At 35.7% G+C, this 22,483-nt stretch overlaps 1 protein-coding gene across 1 annotated transcript; it reads left to right on the plus strand.

Moving 5' to 3' along the window:
* The first annotated feature begins 19,325 nt into the window (after nt 1–19,325).
* LOC107950066 (uncharacterized) lies at nt 19,326–22,078 on the plus strand. The gene is made up of 5 exons (XM_041096861.1): nt 19,326–19,640; nt 19,875–20,062; nt 20,150–20,447; nt 20,492–20,825; nt 20,859–22,078. The coding sequence occupies exons 1-5, from the start codon at nt 19,326–19,328 to the stop codon at nt 22,076–22,078; spliced, it is 2,355 nt and encodes a 784-aa protein (XP_040952795.1).
* The last annotated feature ends 405 nt before the right edge of the window (nt 22,079–22,483 follow it).

The raw sequence follows: 22,483 nt of genomic DNA on the forward strand, positions 1-22,483 counted from the left end.
ATTGTTCTTCATTGGAGGGGAGATTAGAGCCATTTGAAGGGAGTTGTGAAATCTTTCTCGATTTCAAAGCTTCTTAGGACTTTATTCATCTTTCTTGTTGTTTGTCATTCTTTAATTGTTTTTGTTTTTGCTGATTTGTGGGTTAACTTAATTTAATTGTTCTTGTTGTGTTTCAGCCATTCCCAAATTTCAAGATCTATCTTTATAACAACACTCTTTGGCATCAAGAAATGTCCGTCAATCATATTTTTTCTAGATTTCTTACCGTCCAAGTTTTCTATTTTCCTATTCTGATTTGGGTTTCTTGATCCGTTGAGTTTAACTTGCTTGTTTGGGTTCTCCTTGTTAGATTTGGCTTGGAGAGTCGTTCGTGCAATTTAGATCTTGTTTCTTGGCTTCCAAGAAACCTTATTAATATGTTGCTAAGATTTAATTTTCTGTTTCGTTTTAGATCCAAGCGTCAAGCGTTTTCGTAGGAGTTTCTCATGAGTTGACAACTTGATCTTGGTCCGCGCACAAACCCTCTATCATTTGGTATTAGATTTTGGGCGTTTCGGGTGTTCTTGGTTGATTTCTAAACTGATCTCCTTTCAAAAACATTAAACAACAGTTTTACCCAGAAAAATTTTAGAAAAAAATTCATTTGAGTGGGTAAACGTTTTCTGATTGATCTGAAATTTTACATGCATATTTTTGGCACTGTGATAGATTATTAAAAAATATTTCCTGCAAAAAAATCAGTAGAAAAAGTCAAAAATTTTGAATAAGATGAAATCAAGAAAAAAATTAAAAAAATATTCAGTTGGTTGAGTTTAGTGCCAAAACTTTCCAGATCAAATATACAATATTTAAGGACATTCCAGTTAAAAATTTCGTGATTTTTGGAGATCGGGAACACCTCGAACGAAGTTATCAAGTTACTCTACAGTTTTTCGGGTTTTCAGGTTTCAGCAATTTTTATTGATTCTTAGCTGTAGGTTTTCATTTGTTTGCTTTTTATTCTCCCTTTACAATATCTAACACCTTCTTTTTCTTGTGTTAGTAGGATTTCAACGTGTGCACAATTCTTCCTTGGTGCAACACGAATCAATTGGTGTGTTATCATTTTTTGGACTCTTAGTGCAAATTAGGATTCTTTGGTAGTTACGGTCCATACACTTTCTAATTGGTTGATATAGACTCTACTAAAGAACTCACAAGACTCAATTCTCCCTCTTTGAGAATTTGATTTTCCTTTTTCAGTGTTTAACGGTGAGGTTTGCTAATTTTCCTTTTGAGTGTTGAGTTTTTGTTTTGTAGGTTTTTGAATAAAAATAATGTCTAGAGTTGGTCAAGTTGATGATGACCATAATGATGTCCATGATAAATTTAAAATGATCCAAAAATAGTTAGACGAATGGGCTACCATACTTCGAACACTGAGTGCTACTATCAATGAGATGCGAGTGGAGAAAAGACCCCAACGAGGACAACTTAATTCAAGTGAAAGGGCAGAAATGAGAGTGCCAAGAAGGTGAACATCCAACGAATATTCGAGAAGAGATTCATATCATGACTCCTATTCAACAAGGAATTCAAGACAATGCAAAGCAAGTTTTGAGAGTGAAGTTTTCCAAGGGGATCATTGTTCATATGCAAGTCATTCCGTACATACCCATCGAGAGTCTTTCCATTCTGATTCGTTTGTAACATCTCGATCTTGTAATGAAAGGAAGACACAAAAAGAAATAAAAAGGAAAGAGAGGCAAGAAATGTTGATGCAAGAAAATGACCGAATATGGAATGAGATTGAGAGACAAAAAAAAGAAATAAAAGAAAAAGACGAGGAAAGGGTAGTGAGGAATGTTTCGACTAACCAAGATATGAATTTTTCTTGTGTTGCTACTTTTTAGGTTCCCGAAATACCGAAAGATAACTTTCAACTTCAATACCTCTCAAATGAAAGGCGCTTTCATACGATCAACATAGGCAAAGATGAAATCACACTACATGAGCCCGAAGGTAAGCGAGGTAAGGAAATTTTAGCAACCGAGTCCTGTGCAGATTTGAAAATTATTGATAAAACTTTTGGTGACATAGTTCTTAAAAGATCCCCTCATTTTGATCCGATTAATTGTTATTCTTTGATTGTGGTTGATAAAGTCACTACGAAAGGAAGTGTGAATTGTTATTCTCTTGATTTTCCAAGTGTAAAATCTGCGAATTTGTGCAAATCTGTTTTGGTGAATAAATTTTTTTTTGAATATATGTTGGTATGTATGCGAAAATCCTAATGGTTTAACTTGATTGGTTTAATGAAATCTTTGTTACACTTCGGCATGACTAATCAAAATCAAGTTTTTAAACCCGGAATCTATTTTGGTATATTTTGTTGGAAAATCAAGCATCATCTATTCTGTGCAAATACTTTCTATTGTTTTGATACTTGGTTTTTGAATAACGTAACGAAATTTGCCAAATTTTTTTTCAATTTATATTCGTGCCTTAAATAGTTTCTGTGGTTATACATGAAGTTTGAGTTCCATTTGATAAAGGTCAACTCAACAACGGAGCTTTGACTACACTATGCCCTCGATGAGCGAAGGTTTGTATTAAATGGAAAAGGTAAAACCGACCCTTATTCTTCTGCTTATAAAGGTAAGATTCTTGAAACTTTTGAAACACCTTTGTACTCCTCGGATATTGACAAAGATGGAGTTGATGATTTAATTTTTGTAAAACACTTAGATCAAAACGTGCTTGACTGTCATATTTTATTTATTGATGATCTATCTGTTTTGATGGTTGATAAAAAGATTCTTGTTTTTGATAATGCATGTGTGAGTGAATCTATAGACCGTCGATTAATGCATGGTATGATTGTGCAACTCTGTGAACCGTGTGAACCTTTTCAAATACCTACTTGTGATGATTACGTTTACCATTTGATTTATTACTCGCGATTTATACATGGTTTTTGGAAACAATTTGAGATGATTGAATGCCTTAAAACATGTCCATCTTTGTTTCGAATATTTGAAGAGGCATTGGCGAGTAAATTAGCTTGTTTGCATGGTAATCTAAATCTGTCCATTCGTATGCGTTATACTTATTTTGTTATGCATATGATTGGACTACAAGTTCTACTTTCAATGTGGCTGACTTATCTCCATTTGATTTTTTAGATTCGAGGACGAATCTTTTTGAGGAAGGGAGGAATGATATGAGTCACAAAGGCCTTAGATGCGTATATGAAGGAAAAAGAAAATCAAGATTCACTTTCTTGTTTTCAGGAAATCAAGAAACCGAATCTTGGTCCAATTTTTCTATTTTAAGCGATTTCAAGAATCAAGATTTCAAATCTTAGAAATCTTGGTCCAAGAAACTGAATCTTGCAACTAAGGCGCATTAGATCTCAGTTATGATGATACGAGTCACAACGGCCTTAGATGCGTATACGAAGGAAAACGAAAATCAAGATTCGCTTTCTTGTTTTCAAGAAAATCAAGAAACTGAATCTTGGTCCAATTTTGCTATTTTGAGCAATTTCAAGAATCGAGAAAATCAAGATTTCAAATCTTGGAAATCTTGATCCATGAAACCGAATCTTGCAACTAAGGCGCATTGGATATCAGTTACGAGCATTAACAAGCCAATTTCGGGAGAGAACAGATTACAAGCCCAAGTTCTTGAAGACAAGGCCCAATAAGATGTTCCAAGCCCAATCCAGAAGTTTAAATTAGACTTAGGGTGAGTTTGGATGGGCGGTGCGTTTACCTACGGTTAGTGTAAAAACAGCGGTGGCGGTGAGATTAAATACTGTAGCAATACTGTAGCGTGAGATAAAAAGTAGGCTAAACACACCGCATCGCACCCAATCGCCCATCCAAACCCACCCTTAGCTGAAAATCAGGCCAAATTGTCAAAGTGGCCCAATTTAATTCTTTAAATACTTAATTTTAATTTTTATACTTTATGAATAAATTTCTATGTAAAAATTCAGTCCAAGAGGCCCATTTAAAGGCCTTGGATGAAATTTCCCTTTAAAACTCAAAATTAGGGTTTTTTTTAAGTTTTCCTAGTAGAGCTAGGAAAGTAGTTAGGAGGCCTATATATATGGCTTGGCCAGCCACCCTTACACACATTACAATTACATTGAAAATTTTAGATTTGTTTTGACTGAAAATTCTCTTTGAGTTCTTCAAAAATTTTCTTTGAGTTTTCTTTAGAAGTAGTTTTAACAATCTTTTTGATTGTGGAAGGCATCTTCAGACTCCTTCTTGCCATTGATCTTCATTAGAGGGGACATTAGAGCCGTTTGAAGGGAGTTGTGAAATCTTTCGGGATTTCAATGCTTCTTAGGACTTTTCCATATTCTTTTGCTGTTCATTCTTCTTTATTAAATTCTACTTGTGCCGTTTTGTTGAATAATTTCGGATTAATTGTTCTTGTTTCGTTTCAGCCATTCCAAACTTCAAAATCTGATTCGGCACTTCCTTGGACATAAAGAAACATTTTTGATTCACAAAAATCCCCCTTTTCTTGCCGTCCAATCCCTATAACTAGTGTCCATTGATTTTGCAATCTGTTTTTAATTTAGTTGTTGTTTTGTGTTCTTTGATAGTTTCGGCTGATTGGAAGTTAATCTTGGGGCTTAATTTCGTGTTCATGGCTTCCAAGAACATCTATTCATAAGTGTTTTGATTCTTGGCTGTTCTTTATTGATTTGGGGATTTTTAGTTTCCAGATCTAATTGATTCTAATTAAGTTTTGCTGTTTCATTTCAGATCCAAGCGTTTAGAGTTTTCGTAGGAGTTTCTCGTGACTTGACAACTCGATCTTGGTCCGCGCTCAACCCCCTATCATATGAGCATTAACAAGCCTATTTCAGGAGAGAACGGATTACAAGCCCAAGCTCTTGAAGACAAGGCCCAACAAGATGTTCCAAGCCCAATCAAGAAATTTAAATTTAACTTAGTTGAAAATCGGGCCAAATTGTCAAAGTGGCCCAATTTGTTAAGTTTTAATTCTTTAAATACTTAGTTTTCATTTTTAGACTTTATGAATAAATTTCTATGTAAAGATTCAGTCCAAGAGGCCCATTTAATGTCCTTGGCTGAATTTCCCCTTTAAAGTAAAAAAAAATTAGGTTTTTTTTTTAGTTTTCCTATTAGGACTAGGAAAATAGTTGGAAGGCCTATATGTATGGCTTGGACAGCCACCCTTATACACATTACACTTGAAGAATACATTGAAATCAGATTTGTTTTGTTGAGTGAAAATTCTCTTTGAGTTCTCTAAGAGTTTTCTTTAGAAGGAGTTTTAATAATCTTTTTTATTGTGGGAGCCATCTTCAGCCTTCTTCTTGCCATTGTTCTTCATTGGAGGGGAGATTAAAGCCGTTTGAAGGGAGTTGTGAAATCTTTCTCGATTTCAAGGCTTCTTAGGACTCTATTCATCTTTCTTGCTGTTTGTCATTCTTTAATTGTTGTTGTTTTTGCTGATTTGTGGGTTAACTTAATTTAATTGTTCTTGTTGCTTTTCAGCCATTCCCAAATTTCAAGATCTATCTTTATAACACTCTTTGGCATCAAGAAATGTCTGTCAATCATATTTTTCCAGATTTCTTGCCATCCAAGTATTCTATTTTCCTATTCAGATTTGGGTTTCTTGATCCGTTGAGTTTAACTTGCTGTTTTGGGTTCTCATTGTCAGATTTGGCTTGGAGAGTCATTCGTGCAATTTAGAACTCGTTTCTTGGCTTCCAAGAAACCATATTAATACATGTTCTAATTATTAGCTAATTCTTTCTTGCTTTGGGCGCTCCATTATAGATCTATTGCTGCTAAGATTTAATTTTCTGTTTTGTTTCAGATCCAAGCGTCTAGCATTTTCGTTTGAGTTTCTCGTGACTTGACAACTTGATCTTGGTCCACGCGCAAACCTTCTATCATTTCCTTTGGAAGATAATGAAGATGAAACTTATTAATCAATTCTTCATAAACTTGTAAAGAAACAACATGAAAAAAATTCACATGTGGATGAGTGAATACATTCCTCATTATTTCTTGTTTTCTTGCATCTTTTTTCGTCGTTTCTTTTATTTTAGAAAACTCATCGACTCTCGTTTCTTTTCTAGCAACACTCGTTTCTTGCTTACTCTTTTTTTTTACCTCAATCTCTTTTTCAATTTTCTTTTCGTTTTCTTTTTGTTTTCTTTCAATTTCTTTTTCAATCTCTTTCTCCTTTTCACTCACTTTTTTTTGAATTCTCATCTTCTTCTTTCTCTTTTTCATTTCTTTCACTTTCTTTTCAATGTTCTTCTCTCGCTCACATTCTTTTACAACCAATTTTTTTAATTTGATTTGGTCCTCATGGACTTGTTCCGGTGTGAGCGGTGCTAAGGTGATTTTCCTTCCTTGATGCTTGAAGGAATACCTATTCGTACGATCATCATGAGTGACCTTACGATCTGATTGGCATGGTTCTCCTAGCAACAAATGGCAGGCTTGAATAGGTACCACATCACAAACAACTTCATCTTGGTATCTACCGATGGAAAAGGCAACACACGCTTGTTGAGTAACCTCAAATTCGCCTTTGTTGTTAAACCACCACTGCTTATTTAGGGATGCTTGGTAACGGGTAAGCCAAGTTTTTCCACCATTCTAGTGCTGGCCACATTTGAATTACTTTCACCATTAACAGTGATGCAAGAGACTTTATTGTGGACACAGTATCGAGTGTGAAACAGATTCTCACATTGCGATTCAATCTCCAATCTTTGAAGGATTGAACTCTTTTCGGTGTCAATAATAGCATATGTCAAATCTTCTTTATCTTTGGCGAATGGTACCTGGAGTTCTACTTCTTGTATTTGTCGGAATTCAGACTGCATTATCCTTTGCATTTCTCGCTTCCACTTTTGGAAATCAAATTCAGAAAATTCTTCAGACATGTTCCAACAAAATGTTAAAAACAAAATATAAATTAGAAAGAAAAAATAATCCTCACCAGAAAAATCTCACAAGTTCTCTTGCAAAGAAAATAATAGATGGCTCTCCACTCGTGTTTCACTCTTATTTTGGCTTTTATCTTGATGTATTTTCATTTGTGCCTTTTAGCACTCGATTCGCCTCTCAAACTTCGTAATCAACTTGTTCTGACTTACAAGCAGGCCTAGAGGGTCGGCTTCAAAGGGGTTCACAAAGGTAGTTGATGTAAGGAGTGCAAGGTAGGCTGTAAAGAAAAATAAATAAAAAGGATGCTGCTAAGTGTGGCGATTGGTTTGTGTTTGGTAGAAAAGCACTTTAAGATCAGGAAAACTATGAACGTCTTCAAAACAGATTCTTTCTTCTTTTTTTTGCAACTTTTCAACACTTTTTTTTTCGAAATTTCTTTATTTTTTTAATACAACATGCTGATTACAATAGAGAAATTTGAATACAAAATATTTTTTTTTGAATTTTTGTTTTTTTCATAATGACTTACTTTGGCAACTTCATGAACGTTCGTACTCCTCGATTTTGACCAGCTCTGATACCAAATGATGCGAACTGGCTCGGTGATGTTAGTCAAGTCGTTGATGTGCCCGATCGTTAAAATGGAGAAGTATCGCTCGATCTTGAAATATGATGGAAATTAGGCTAAGTTTAGATGATGGTAACAAGGATTGGCTCGAAATAATGAATATTGAGGAATTATAGGTTCGACTAATCAAGAAGATAAATAAAGGAAATGGTTGGTGAAAGATAGAAGTGAATGGGCTAAAGATCAAGAGTGACCCAACACTATAGTTGAGTGTCGACCTGAAACCTATAAGACTTTAAGGTGGTTTTGCAGAATGGATAGGATAGAACCTTGACCCGTTACTTAGTAAAGTAAGAACCAAAGGTATATGATACGAGTCACAAAGGCCCAATTCAAGCTCAGGAACTTGATGGGCTCAAATTACCACAAGGCCAAATAACGAGGTCAAAGGCCAGACAAATGCATTCAAAACTAAATGGAACCATTCAAGAATTTATTAGCAAGGCCTTAGATGCGTACACGAAGGAAAAAGAAAATCAAGATTCACTTTTTTGTCAAATTGTCAGGCCAAATTGAAAATCAGGCCAATCCAGAAAGTTAAATTAGACTTAGTTGAAAATCAGGCCAAATTATCAAAGTAGCCCAATTTGTAAAATTTTAATTCTTTAAATACTTAGTTTCAATTTTAGACTTTATAAATTAATTACTATGTAAATATTCAGTCCAAGAGGCCCAACTAAAAGCCCTTGGCCGAATTTCCCTTTAAATCAAATAATTAGGAGTTTTTTTTAGCTTTAGTTTTCTAATAGGGTTAGGAAAATAATAGAGGCCTATATATATGTAAGGCTTGGCCGGCCATACACACAACAATACACTTGAAATCAGATTTTGATTGCTTGCAAATTCTCTTGAGTTTTTCTCCAAGAATTTTCTCTTGGAGTTTTCTCTAGAAGTAGTTTTAACAATCTATTAGATTGTGGGAGTCATCTTCAGCCTTCTTCTTGCCATTGTTCTTCATTGGAGGGGAGATTAGAGTCGTTTGAAGGGAGTTGTGAAATCTTTATCAATTTCAAGGCTTCTTAGGTCTTTATCTTTATTTTCTTGTTGTTCAATCTGTTTTTAATTTCTGCTTGTGTCGATTTCATTATCTAACTTGTTTAAGTTCTCTTATTGCATTTCTAGCCCCGTTCAACCTTCAAGAATCTGATCGACACCACCCTTGGACATCAAGAAATGTTTTGATTCTCCAAACCCATCTTTTTTACCATCCAAACCCCTCTTTTATTGTTTTGATTATTTTAATTTCAGATCTAATTGATTCTACATTGGTCTTGCTGTTTCATTTCAGATTTTATTGTTCTTGTTCGTTTCGACCATTCCCAAAGTTCAAGATCAATCTTTGCACCACATTTGACATCAAGAACTGTTCGTTAAACATAATTTTTTCAGATTTCTTGCCGCCCAAGTACTCTATTTCCTATTCTGATTTGGTTTCTTAATCACTTGAGTTTAACTTGTTGTTTCATTTTCTCCAGGTCAGATTCGGCTTGGAGAGTCATTCTTGCTATTTAGATCTTCTTTCTTGGCCTCCAAGGAACCATATTAATTCGTGTTCTGATTATTAGCTAATTATCCATGGTTTTAGGGTTTTCATTTCAGATCTGGTACTGATAAGTTTTATTTCTTTGTTTTGTTTCAGATCCGATTGTCTAAAGCTTTCTTAGGAATTTTCTCGTGACTTGGCAACTCGATCTTGGTCCCCGCACAATCCTCTATCAGTATAATTGGGGTGAACGCCACACTCGAGGTTGAGTGATAAGTTCAAGGAAACAAGGTAGACGCCACTAACTATGCTAGATAAGTCAGCTTGAGTTTAAAACGAAATAAGAGAGTTGAAAACTCACAAAATGTTATAAACATTATTCAAAGGTTTAAAAGTTCTTTTACAATGAAAATGAACAACTATTTATAGGATCATGCATGGCTAGTGATAGAGGGTTGCGCGCGGACCAAGATCGAGTCGTCAAGTCACGGGAAACTCCTAAGAAAACTCTAAACACTTGGATCTGAAACGAAGCAGAAAGATCAAATCTTAGAATTTCCAGATCTGAAATAAAACTCTAAATCAGCAAAGAATAAACCAAGAATCGAAACACTTATTATTAGGGAATTCGAAAGTCAAGAACACGTGAATAAACTTCAAAGAAGCCTCTAATTCAACCGAATCTGTCAATTGCACCAAAACAGAAAGTTAATTCAACAGATCACAAAATGAACAAAAATTCATTTAGAATGAGGAATCGTGCAGCAAGAAAGAGGGAAATTATGGATTAAGAATGATCTTCGATAATCAAGAATGATTATGAGCTTCCCAAACTGAATCCAAAAAGATTAACATCCAAAACATCAAATCAAACTCCAAATTCCAGCAAACCAAATTTAATCAGAATTGTGATGAATAGATGGCAAGATCAATGGAAAAGATGAATTAATGATCGATTCTTGCTGGCAAGAAGGGTGTCGATCAGTTTCTTTAATGTTGAATAAGGCTGGAAACGCAACAAGAAATCTTAAACAAGTTAGATAATGAAATCGACACAAGCAGAAATTAAAAAGAGATTGAAATCCCAAAATCCCGAAAGATTTCACAACTCCCTTCGAATGGCTCTAATCTACCCTCTAATGAAGATCAATGGCAAGAAGAAGGCTGAAGATGGCTCCCACAATCAAAAAGATTGTTAAAACTACTTCTAAAGAAAACTCAAGAGAAAATTCTTGAAGAACTCAAAGAGAATTTTCACTCAAAGCAAACCTGAAATTTTCAATGTAATTGTAATGTGTCCAACAAGGTGGCCAACCATGCCTATTAGTAGGCCTTCTATCCATTTCCTAATCTCATTAGGAAAACTTAAAAAATACCTAATTAATAAATTAAGAGGGAAATTCAGCCAAGGCATTTTAATGAGCTGCTTGGGCCGAATTTTTACATATAATAATCCTAAAGTCTAAAAATTAAGCTTAGATATTTAAACAATTAAAATTTTTACAAATTGGGCCACTTTAACAATTTGGCCTGATTTTCAACTAAGTATGGTTTGACTTCTTGGTTGGGCTTGGAATCATCTTATAAGGCCTTGCCTTCTAGAACTTGGGCTTGTAGTCCATCTCCTACCGAACTTGGTTCGTTGATGCTCGTAACGGAGATCCAATGCGCTTTGGATGCAAGATTTGGTTTCTTGGACCAAGATTTCCAAGATTTGAAATCTTGATTTTCTTGATTCTTAAAATCGCTCCAAACAGTAAAATTGGGCCAAGATTCAGTTTCTTGATTTTCTTGAAAATAAGAATGTGAATCTTGATTTTCTCTTTCTTTCATGTACGCATCTAAGGCCTTGCTAACAAATTCCTGAATGGTCCCATTTAGTTTGGAACGCATTTGTCTGGCCTTTGACCTCGTTATTAGGTGTTGTGGTAATTTGAGTCCATCATGTTCTTGAGCTTGGGTTGGGCCTTTGTGACTCGTATCATTCCCCGTTCCTCAAAAAGATTCATCCTCGAATCTAAAAAATCAAATGGGGACAAGTCAGCCACATTAAAAGTAGAACTTACATTGTACTCACCAGGTAGATCAATTTTATAGGCATTGTCGTTGATCCACTCGAGTACTTGGAAAGGCCCATCGCCCCTTAGGTCCAACTTGGTCTTTCTTTTTGTAGGAAATCGTTCTTTCCTCATATGGACCCAAACCCAATCCCTGGGGTCTAGGATAACCCGTTTGCGCCCCTTGTTTGCTTTGTTGGTGTTGGCATCAGTTGTTTTTGCTATTCGTTGCTTAGCCTTCTCATGTAAGTATTTCACCAACTCAGATTTCTGTTCGCCATCTAAATTAACAATGTGTTCAAGTGGTAATGGCGCAAGATCAAGTACTGTTAGTGGGTTAAAACCAAAAACAAGTTCAAATGGAGAATAACCAGTTGTAGAATGAATAGATCTATTATATGCAAATTCAACAAATGGTAGGCATTCTTCCCAATTTTTAATGTTCTTTCCCACAACAGATCGTAACAAGGTTCCCAAGATCCGATTAACTACTTCAGTTTGGCCATCAGTTTGGGGGTGACATGTAGTGGAATAAAGTAATTTCGTACCAAGCTTTCCCCACAATACCTCCCAAAAGTGGCTAAGGAATTTGACATCTCTGTCAGAAACAATTGTTTTAGGGATGCCATGAAGTCTTACCACCTCCTTAAAGAATAAGTTTGCCACATGTGTAGCATCATCTGTTTTGTGACAAGGAATAAAATGTGCCATCTTTGAAAACCTGTCAACAACAACAAATATACTATCTCTTCCTTTCTTAGTTCGAGGCAAACCTAGAATAAAATCCATGGATAAGTCTATCCAAGGTGAAGTAGGAATCGGTAAAGGAGTGTAAAGCCCATGATGCATTACCTCAGATTTTGCTTGTTTACATGTAATACACTTGGAACATACCTTTTCGACATCCTTCTTCATATGTGGCCAATGGAAGTGTTCTTGCAAGATGTCTAGTGTTTTGGCCACTCCAAAATGTCCCATTAAACCCCCACTATGGGCCTCATGAATCAATAAGTCTCTCATGGAACACTTTGGTATGTACAACCTGTTTATACGAAAAAGAAAGCCATCTACAAGATAAAAATTTTCAAAAGTAGTATGTCCACAATTCTTATAGATATGGCCGAAATCAGCATCATCGTCATATAACTCCTTAATATGTTCAAACCCTAAGGCTTTAGCATTCAATGTAGTTATTAAAGCATATTGTCTAGACAAAGCATCTGTAACTACATTATCTTTACCTGTTTTATATTTTATCACATAAGGGAATGTTTCAATGAATTCTACCCATTGGGCATGCCGTTTACTCAACTTACCTTGTCCCTTTAACCACTTAAGGGATTCATGATCTGTATGTATGAAAAACTCATTAGGCAGCAAATAGCGTTGCCATACTTGAAGTGCACGAACCAATGCCAACAGTTCTTTGTCATAAGTTGAGTAGTTTAATTGTGCACCATTCAATTTCTCACTAAAATAAGCAATTGGTTGCTTATCTTGCATTAAAACGGTGCCAATTCCAATTCCTGAAGCATCACACTCAAGTTCAAAAGTATTAGTAAAATCAGGTAATTTAAGAAGAGGAGCAGAACATAACTTAGCTTTTAGGGTCTGAAAAGCCTTTTCTTGGGTTTCACCCTATTTGAAACCCACAAATTTCTTTATAACCTCTGTTAATGGGCAGTAATAGTAGAGAAATCTTTTACAAATCGTTTATAAAAAACTAACTAAACCATGGAAAGATCTCACCTCAGTTACCGATTTAGGAGTCGGCCACTCCTTGATTGCCTTGACTTTGTCCTCATCACATGAATACCTTGAGCACTAACTATGAAACCTAAGAATATTAGTTTATCACAACAGAATGTGCATTTATCAAGGTTGGCAAATAATTTTTTAGCTTGCAAAATATCTAAAACGATTCGAACATGGAAAACATGATCATCTAATGTCTTGGAGTAAATTAAAATATTATCAAAGTAAACTACTACAAATTTACCCAAGTGAAGCCTTAAAACGTGATTCATTAATCTCATAAATGTACTAGGTGCATTAGTAAGGTCGAAAGGCATAATTAACCATTCATACAATCCAAATTTTGTTTTAAAGGTTGTTTTCCATTCATCCCCTTCCCTTATTCGAATTTGATGATAACCTCTTTTTAAATCAATTTTTGTAAATATAATTGAATCATGTAATTCATCAAGCATATCATCAAGTCTAGGAATTGGATGTCGATACTTTACCGTTATTTTGTTGATTGGGCAGCAATCAACACACATTCGATACGTACCATCATTCTTTGGTACCAATAAGACAGGAACGACACAAGGGCTTAGGCTCTCATAAATGTACCCTTTGTCTAGTAAATCCTCAACTTGTTGTTGCAATTCCTTTGTCTCCTAGGGATTGCATCTATAGACTGGTTGATTTGGTATTGAAGCTCCGGTTACTAAGTCAATTTGATGCTCTATCCCACGTAAAGGTGGTAAACCTTTAGGGGCCTCACTAAAAACATCCTCATAATCCTACAAAAGACACGGAAACACACTAGGCAAATTTTTGTTAACGTCAGATAAAGATAAATAATTTTTCCTAAACCTCACAAGGATACAACACTGTTTATTGAGTAGGGCTCTCCGCACATCTTTTTTTGTTGCCAAAATTTTTTTCTCTCATTTTACAACTTGTGGATTCACTCACCTTTGGGCTTTTTAGATTTTGACTTTTTTCACTACTAGCCTCTTTTCTCTCTGTCTTTTGTACTTGTCCTTTCTCCCTTACCCCCTCACAAAATTTCATCATCTTCAATTGATCTTTATATACATCAGTGGGATTTAAAGGAGAAAAATTGAATTTCTGGCCTTTAAACACAAGGGAGTATCGATTAAGCTTACCTTGATGTGTGACATCGCGATCAAATTGCCAAGGCCGTCCAAGGAGCAAGTGTGCCGCATGCATTGGGACCACATCACACCATACTTCATCCTCATAATTCCCGAGCTTAAAAGTGACCAAGGACTGTTTTGTAACTTTAACTTCGGAGCATTCATTAAGCCATTGAAGGTGATATGGCTTAGGGTGTTTGGTACAAGGAAACTTTAAAGAATCCACCAAATAGCTACTCACTACATTCAAGAAACTCCCACTATCAATAACGAGTGAACATAAGTTACCTTTAATAAAACACCGAGAATGGAAAATATTGGTCCTTTGGTTATCAACATCATATTTCATCTGGATGTTAAAGGTTCGGCAAACTACAATGCATTGAAAATCAGCAAAGTCCCCTTCTTTTGGTGGCTCAACCAACTCTTCACCATTGTCACTGTCATCCACAAGTTCTGGCATATCTGGATCTATTTTATCAGAGTCAGAAGTGTACTCACCATTATCTTTCAGAAGAAGTAATCTGGTGTTAGGGCATTCCCTACTATAATGACCACACCTTTTGCACTTAAAACATTCAATCTCACGAGTCCTCTTCACATTCGAATCACCTAATTTGGGCTCCGTAGAAGGTGTTTACGCTTTAACAGGAGCCCTTTTTTTCCAATCTAATTGCTTAATTCCATTACTCAAAGAAGACTTATTAGTAACAAAAGGTGATTTTGAACTTTTAAAATCAGAATTGGAATTGTTACCTCTGTAGTATTGTGAAGTAGAGAAGGAACCAAACCTTTGTTGATGCGATCCCGGTCGCATCATGTTACGACACAACTCGACGCTACCGAGATTGGTCCAAACTCGAGGGGGCCAAGTGCAAAATGAAGTTTTTAATTTTAGTTTGTCAATTTGGCTGCTGGAAAATAAGGACTATGATTCATTAATTTTTAGTTATTTTAGTTTGTGTTTTTAATTATGTCATAGTTTGCACATCATTAATATGTGTTCTACATTTAATAAAGTCATGCATTATGTAACTTTCATGTTAGTTAAGTTTGCATCATTAAATTAAGTCAAGTTAGTTTAATTATGTAACTTTCATGTTAGTTAAATTTGCATTTCAAAACCATGCATTTAAGCATCTTAGTTTAATAAATGAGTTGCTGAATATTTATTCAACTCATCTTAGTTTTAATTAATAAGTGTTTTTTGCTGAACTTTATTTAATAAGTGTTGTTTTTAATTGATCTAGTTCCTAGGATTATTTATTGATGCATAAATTAAGTTTTTTTAAATTATGCTTCTTTAATAAACTAGTTGCTGGAATAATTATTGTATATATGTTTTAGTTCATTTATTTAAGTAAGTTTAATGTTTGTTATGATTAATAAGTGTTTTCATTTGTTTAATAAACTCATTTTAATGTGTTTATTGCAGGTGACTTTTTAGCTTATAGTGGTTACAATTCAAGGCTGTTACACATTTAATTAAGTGGCTGTTCAAGTTCTTTTGAGTTACAATTAAAGGGGCTGTTAAAAAAGGAGCTTAAAGATCATTAAAAGGAGTTTTTAAAGAGCATTTTATGCCCTTTAAAATTTAGCAGCAACTCTTCCACTTCCAGCCGTTTTTGGAGCTTTCAAGAGAAATTATTCAAGCCTTTGAATGTCATTAAGGAGCTGGTTAAGAGATGGTGTCTATTCAACTAGCCAAGGACAACTCAAGAGTCATTTTCTAAGCCATTAAAGACATTCAAATCAGCTGAATTAAACTGATTTTATGGAAGGAGTTATTTGGTTCAAAGAATAAGAAAAGACATCAGTTTTTATGGCACATTAAGTGGATGTTTTTGACCATTCGGTTACCTTGTTTTAGCATTATAAATAGATGTAATCAGCCATAGAGAGAACTTTTTTGCTGAATATAGATGAAATATTTGAATTGTGAGCTATCCAATTCTCTTTGTTCTTTCGGAATTGATTTGACTAATCAAGCATTGCTTGTGGCGTCCATCTTTTCTTTATTGCTGAACTTATCACCTTTGGTGTGGCGTTCAATATACCTTTGGTTCCTATCATAGTTGATAGTGGGTCAAGGTTCCTTTCCTGTTTCCTTTAACTGAAAAACACCTAAAGACCATTTTGAGATTCGGGTCAACAATTCGTTATTGTTGGTTCATTTTCGGTCTTAGCCAATTAATTTGTTATTGTTTCCTCTTTATTTTGTTTATTACCTTTGTTTGAAGCCATTATCTCTATTTTGTTTCATTTTAAAACCGAAACGAATCCATCCTTACTCAATTCACGATTGGGCAACACATACGACTCAAAACATCACGAGACGAGTTCGTATCATTTGTTCCTTTAATTGTTGCTCGATCTCAATGGCTTTATGAACTGCTTCTTCCAAATCAATGTAAGTCTATAGCCACAATGTATTAGCTATTGGCCTATTCAAACAATCAATAAATCGAACCGTAGTTGTTTCCTCATCCTCCTCCACATTAGCTCTCTAAATGAGCATCTCCATCTCATTAAAATATTCATCCACCGTTCAACTACCTTGAACAAGTCTTATAAGCTTTGTTTTAATCTCTCTATAGTAGTGAGGTGCAATAAATCTTTTACGCATAATTTGTTTCAACTCATCCCATGTCGAAATCTCCCCTTCATAATTCCGATGACGATTCACCCCAAGTTGAGTCCACCAACTTAATGCATAATCTGAAAATTCCAGCGTTGCTAATGCTACCTTTTCATCATCCAGACATTTATAATATCAAAACATAAGTTCAATCTTAGATTCCCATTCACAATAAGCTTCTGGATCATTCTTACCACGAAATTGGGGAATTGTGAACTTCAGTTTTGCCAAAGAGGGTTGCCCACGATCATGAAAATCATAATAAGTTCTAGGGACACGTCGAGGACCGCGCCTATGAGCAAAAGGCTGGTTATCCACATCTTCTTTAATTGGATCTTGATATTGAGGCTCTTGATTCAATCGCACCTCATTGATAGTAGCACTCAGAGTTCGAAGTACGACAGCCTGTTTGTCTAACTGTTGTTGGTATTTTTTAAATGTTTCATAGACATCATTATGGTCATTATCACCTTGACCAACTGATGTGCGCACGCTCACACCAACAAAGCAAACTGATCCGGAGGTCTTACCATTAGGACCTATTACTCGATCTAAGGCAAAGAAATTCAGGGAAGCCTTGTTCTTTACTTGTGCTACGATCCCAGATTTATTCGATCATGTTCATGCCTTAGAACTTAGGCTTTATAACATGTTGCATGCTGATATGTGACGTATTTAGGTTCTACTATGTATTATGTGTGTATTTAAGTATGTTTTGGTATTGATTTGATGTTGTTTGTGTTTTAATGAATAAGATTGCAAGTGTTTACAGCTTGTATTAGTGTAGAAACTAAGCTCTATAATGTGTTACATACTGAAGTGTAACATTTGCATTAGTTCCATTGAGTATATAAGTGTGTTTGCATTATGTTTACAGCTTGTTAAATAAGTTTTCAATAAGTTTTCATTACTTTAATGCATGTTTGTTTTGTTTACCATAAGGCAACGTAATGGACAGCAGCTTAAGATCTCATTTCTAGCTCGGTTGAAGCTCAAACAATAATAGACAGCAGCTTAAGACCTCATTTCTAGCTCGGTTGAAGCTCAAATATGTGCATGCAGCTCATCTCAGCTCGAAATAGTTTTGAAAGATTGTTACCAGCTCATTTCAGATCAGTACATTTCTAGCTAGGTCAAACTCAGCTCCACCAGCTCAACTCCAGCTGACGAGTCCAGAAGCAGCTGAAACGTGTCCTATGTAAGGGCAAGTGTCCTATGCATTTGTGGCAGCCCATGTGGCGTCCAAACATGTGAGGAGCACATGAACGCTTGTGCACAAGAGTGCGTGTGTGCATGTGTAGCCGAATATACAAGGATAAGAACAAGGGAGGTTGTCGTTTGAAATTTAAATGTATGGCTGCTATTAAAATGACGCCAAAAGGAGTTATAACTTCTTATTTTAAACCCTTTTGATTACAGCCACGAATTTCCATTCAACACCCCTCTTTTGTACTTATAAATACATATTAAAATGATGTATTCAGGTTAGATGATTTATGAAAACAATTACGTTTGAGAATTTCTCTCAATTTCGGTTCTTCATTGAACTTTCCTTGGCATTTCAGACTTAGTTTGTTGTGTCAAATTTTCTTGATACTTCGGGTTCCTAGATCGCTATCTAGAGGGTCCAAGTCCTTTTGACGTTGAACAGATTCGATTCGGGTTTGCTCAGTAGATTGTGCAAGTTCTTTCGAGTTTAATGTTATTCTATTCCAACGATTACTTTTGCCATTGTTGAACATTCAAGTTGCTGCCTTGGCCGTTTCATGAAGCGTTCGACTTCACCGATTGAATTTCTTTTTGTTTTAAACGCCAACAACTTCATTTTCCTTCCATTTTCGTTCTTTTTTTACCCATATTTTACCATGATTATTTCTTTAATTCCTTGTTGTTTTCTTGTTGCAGGAATGTGCTTACAAATTCCTAGATCCGTAACATACGAAGATAGTCTGTTTCGTTAGGCTACATCGTATCATCTGGTATCAGAGCGTAGGGTTAGAATTGTTGTACTTTTTTTTCTCCAACAAGAAAATTTGAAATTCAAAACAAAATAATATATATATCAGTTTCGAAAATTCAAAAACAAAACAAAAAAATAACAAAAAAAGAGAAAGAAAAATCAGATTCAAAAAAAAATAAAGGAGGAATTGAAATATATCAAGTTTGGGAAAGAAAAAGTGTGTTTTTGTTATGTTGAAATGTTGAATAATGTTTAGTTTTGTACTCTGTAACTGCGAAGTGCTTGGATATCAATCGAAACAAACTATTCTTGTTTGTTCGGTGCTAGGAATGTTGTAAAGCACTTCTTTGCAGTAAGAAACTAAATTATTTAAATTCCATCCTTTTACTCTTTTCTTATCCTTTCCTTTTATTTATTTATTTTTTCTCTAACCGTGTGTTTTCCTTATAGCCAACACAATTATAACAGGTTCTGAAATGTTGGATTAGTCCTTTAAAGAACTAAAAAAATGAGAAATTGTGAGGGAAAAAGGCATTGAGCGTTGTGAGAATAGAAGGGGAGACAAAAAGAGTCATTCATGCATTCTCCCGAGTGAAACACGAGCGCTGAGTGCTATTTTAGAGTGCACAGTAATTTGGAGTGAAAACTGAAAGATTTTGAGAGTGTGCTGTGAGGACTTTTACTTTTGTTTTACTTAACTCATTATCTGTATTCTCGTGTGTTGCTTTAGATGACAGGAACAGAAGATCGTAGTCGTGGTGGAGATCAACCACCAGATTTGCAAATTCAAGCTATTACTCGCACCTTGCAACGTCTATTAGAAAATGCATTAGAGCCTATACACTCTCGTTTGGACAAGATTGAAGGGGGTGGTTCACAATCTGTCCATAATGAACATAATGATGAAAATGACATTGAACATTCACCAAGGGTGAATCAACGACTAGGACGCACAGTTGATTATAATATTTCTAACATTAAAGTTGCCATACCTTCTTTTCAGGGACGTTCAGATCCAGATGCTTATCTGACATGGGAAAGCAAGGTTTAACACGTTTTTGAGTGTTATAACTACTCAGAATAGACGAAAGTTCGACTAGCAGCTATGGAGTTTGTTGACTATGCACTGGTATGGTGGGACCAATTACTGATTAGTCGAAGACGTACAGGTGAAGGTCTAGTGAGAACATGGGAAGATATGAAGCGTATCATGCGGAGATGATTTGTTCCTTCTCACTATCATCGAGATTTATTTCAGAAATTACAAACCTTGAAACAGGGCAACAGGAGCGTTGAGGACTATTTCAAGGAGATGGAGATGTCCATGATGCGTGCAAACATAGTTGAGGACCGTGAGGCGACTATGGCTCGGTTTTTGGCAGGTTTAAATTCTGAAATAGCAAACATTGTTGAAATGCAACATTATGTTGAGTTGGATGACATGGTGCATATGGCGATCAAAATTGAGTGACAACAACGTAGAAAAGCTTCTACTCGAGGTAATACTCCATTTAAATCTTTTTCGAATCCTTTATATACCCATAACAATTCCAGGAAACAAGCACCACAACCGCCATTACGGATTCGAGAGCTAGGCGAATCCAGCAAACCAAAGCCTCCCATTGCTGATAATGGACGTGGCAAACAACCAATGGTGGCACCAGAACGATCAAGAGATATTCAGTACTTTAAGTGCCTTGGTAGAGGACATGTTGCTAGCCAGTGTCCTAATCGGAGGGTTATGTTGATGCGAGAAGATGGAGAGATCGAGTCAGATTCTGAGGAAGATGTACATGAACTCCCGACTAAAGAAGATGAAGAGAATGACCTAGAAATTACTGAATCTGGTCAAGTTATGGAGATCATGGTGTCAAACGTAGTTTGAATGTGCAACAGGTGAAAGACGAGCAACAACGTGAGACTATCTTTCACACACGATGCAAGGTTCAAGATAAGGTATGTGTTGTGATTATTGATAGCTGTAGTTGTACTAATGTTGCTAGTTCAGTGATGGTTGACAGATTAGGTCTTAAGACGACAAAGCATCCGAATCCGTACAAGTTGCAGTGGTTGAATGATGGTGGAGAACTTAAAGTGACGAAACAAGTGGTTGTACTGTTTTCAATTGGAAACTACAAGGACGAGGTCCTTTGTGATGTTGTGTCGATGGATGCTACTCACCTTCTTTTGGGGCGTCCTTGGCAGTATGACAAGAGGGCAATGCATGATGGTTTTACAAATTGATACTCTTTTATGCATGCAGGTAAGAAGATTACTTTGGCTCCTTTGACACCGAGTCAAGTAATTGAAGATCAAACAAGCTTGAAAAAGAGTAAGGAAGTTGCAAAGGAGAAGAAAAAGATGAGCGTATATGCAAGCAGTCGAGAAATCAGGAAATGTCTTTCCTCTCACCAATCCTTGTTTATTTTAATGTTTAAAGATCATTGTTTATTGGCTGAGTTTCCTGCTGATTTGCCTGCATCGATTCTGTCCCTTTTGCAAGAGTTTGAGGATGTGTTTCCGAAAGAAACACCGAAGGGATTACCACCTCATCGTGGCATTAAGCACCAGATTGATTTCATTCCAGGTGCCACCATTCCAAATCGACCAGCTTATCGTACTAACCCTGAAGAGACGAAAGAGCTTCAAAGGCAAGTTGCAGAATTGATGGACAAGGGTTATATTCGAGAAAATCTGAGTCCATGTGCTGTTCCGGTGTTGTTAGTACCGAAGAAAGATGGGTCTTGGAGGATGTGCGTAGATTGTAGAGCTGTGAATCAAATTACAATTAAGTATCGTCATCCTATCCCTAGACTTCATGACATGTTGGACAAGCTTTGCGGAGCCGTCATCTTCTCCAAAATTGACTTGAAGAGTGGATATCATCAGATTCGCATGCGAGAAGGCGACGAATGGAAGACAGCCTTCAAAAAAAAGCTAGGTTTGTATGAATGGTTAGTGATGCCTTTTGGTTTAAGTAATGCACCTAGTACTTTTATGCGACTAATGAACCGTGTTCTGAGATCTTTTATTGGAAAGTTTTGTGTTGTGTACTTTGATGACATTTTAGTTTATAGCAAGACTTTGCAGGATCACGTAGAACATCTGAGAGCTGTATTGCAGACTTTGAGAGAAGAAAGATTGTATGGTAACGTAGAGAAATGTGTGTTTTGTACTGACAGACTTACATTTCTTGGTTACATTGTGAGTGCACAGGGTGTTGAAGTTGATCATGAGAAAATAAAGGCAATTCAGGAATGGCCACGACCGACATCGATTACTCAGGTTAGATCATTTCATGGTTTAGCTAGTTTTTATCGACGGTTTGTTCCTAACTTCAGTTCTATTACCGCACCCCTAACCGGAATTATTAAGAAGAATTCCAACTTCTTGTGGGGTAAAGAACAAGAAGATGCCTTTCTAAAAATTAAGGATTGTTTGACAAAAGCACCAGTGTTAGCCTTACCTGACTTTGTGATATGACCCTGGCCAAGGATGCCCTTGATTTCAGCTTGAATTCAGCTCCTCAAGCTCCATTTAGCTTGGTTCAGCTCACCGAATTTTATTTTAGCTCACCTGAGCTTAATTCAGCTCGTTTGAGCTTGGTTTAAATTCAATTCAGCTCATTATTAGCTTTTAGCTAAATTAATTTTATTTGCTGGAGTTTTAGACCATTTAAATAAGCATGTAAATAAGTTTCATTACAGCTTTTAAATATGTCTTAATTTATTACAAGTGTTTAATATGTCTTGATTTGGCTGAATTAAAGGTGTCTAGATGTCATTTAATTTGTCTAAATTATTACATGTTTTAAATTTGTCCAGCCGAATTTATGTGTTATGATTTGTTAATATTTAAGTTGTCTCAATGTTATTTAGGATGTTCACA

The sequence above is a fragment of the Gossypium hirsutum genome, chromosome D07 (assembly GCF_007990345.1).
Source record: "Gossypium hirsutum isolate 1008001.06 chromosome D07, Gossypium_hirsutum_v2.1, whole genome shotgun sequence".
In the NCBI taxonomy this organism is placed as follows: domain Eukaryota; kingdom Viridiplantae; phylum Streptophyta; class Magnoliopsida; order Malvales; family Malvaceae; genus Gossypium; species Gossypium hirsutum.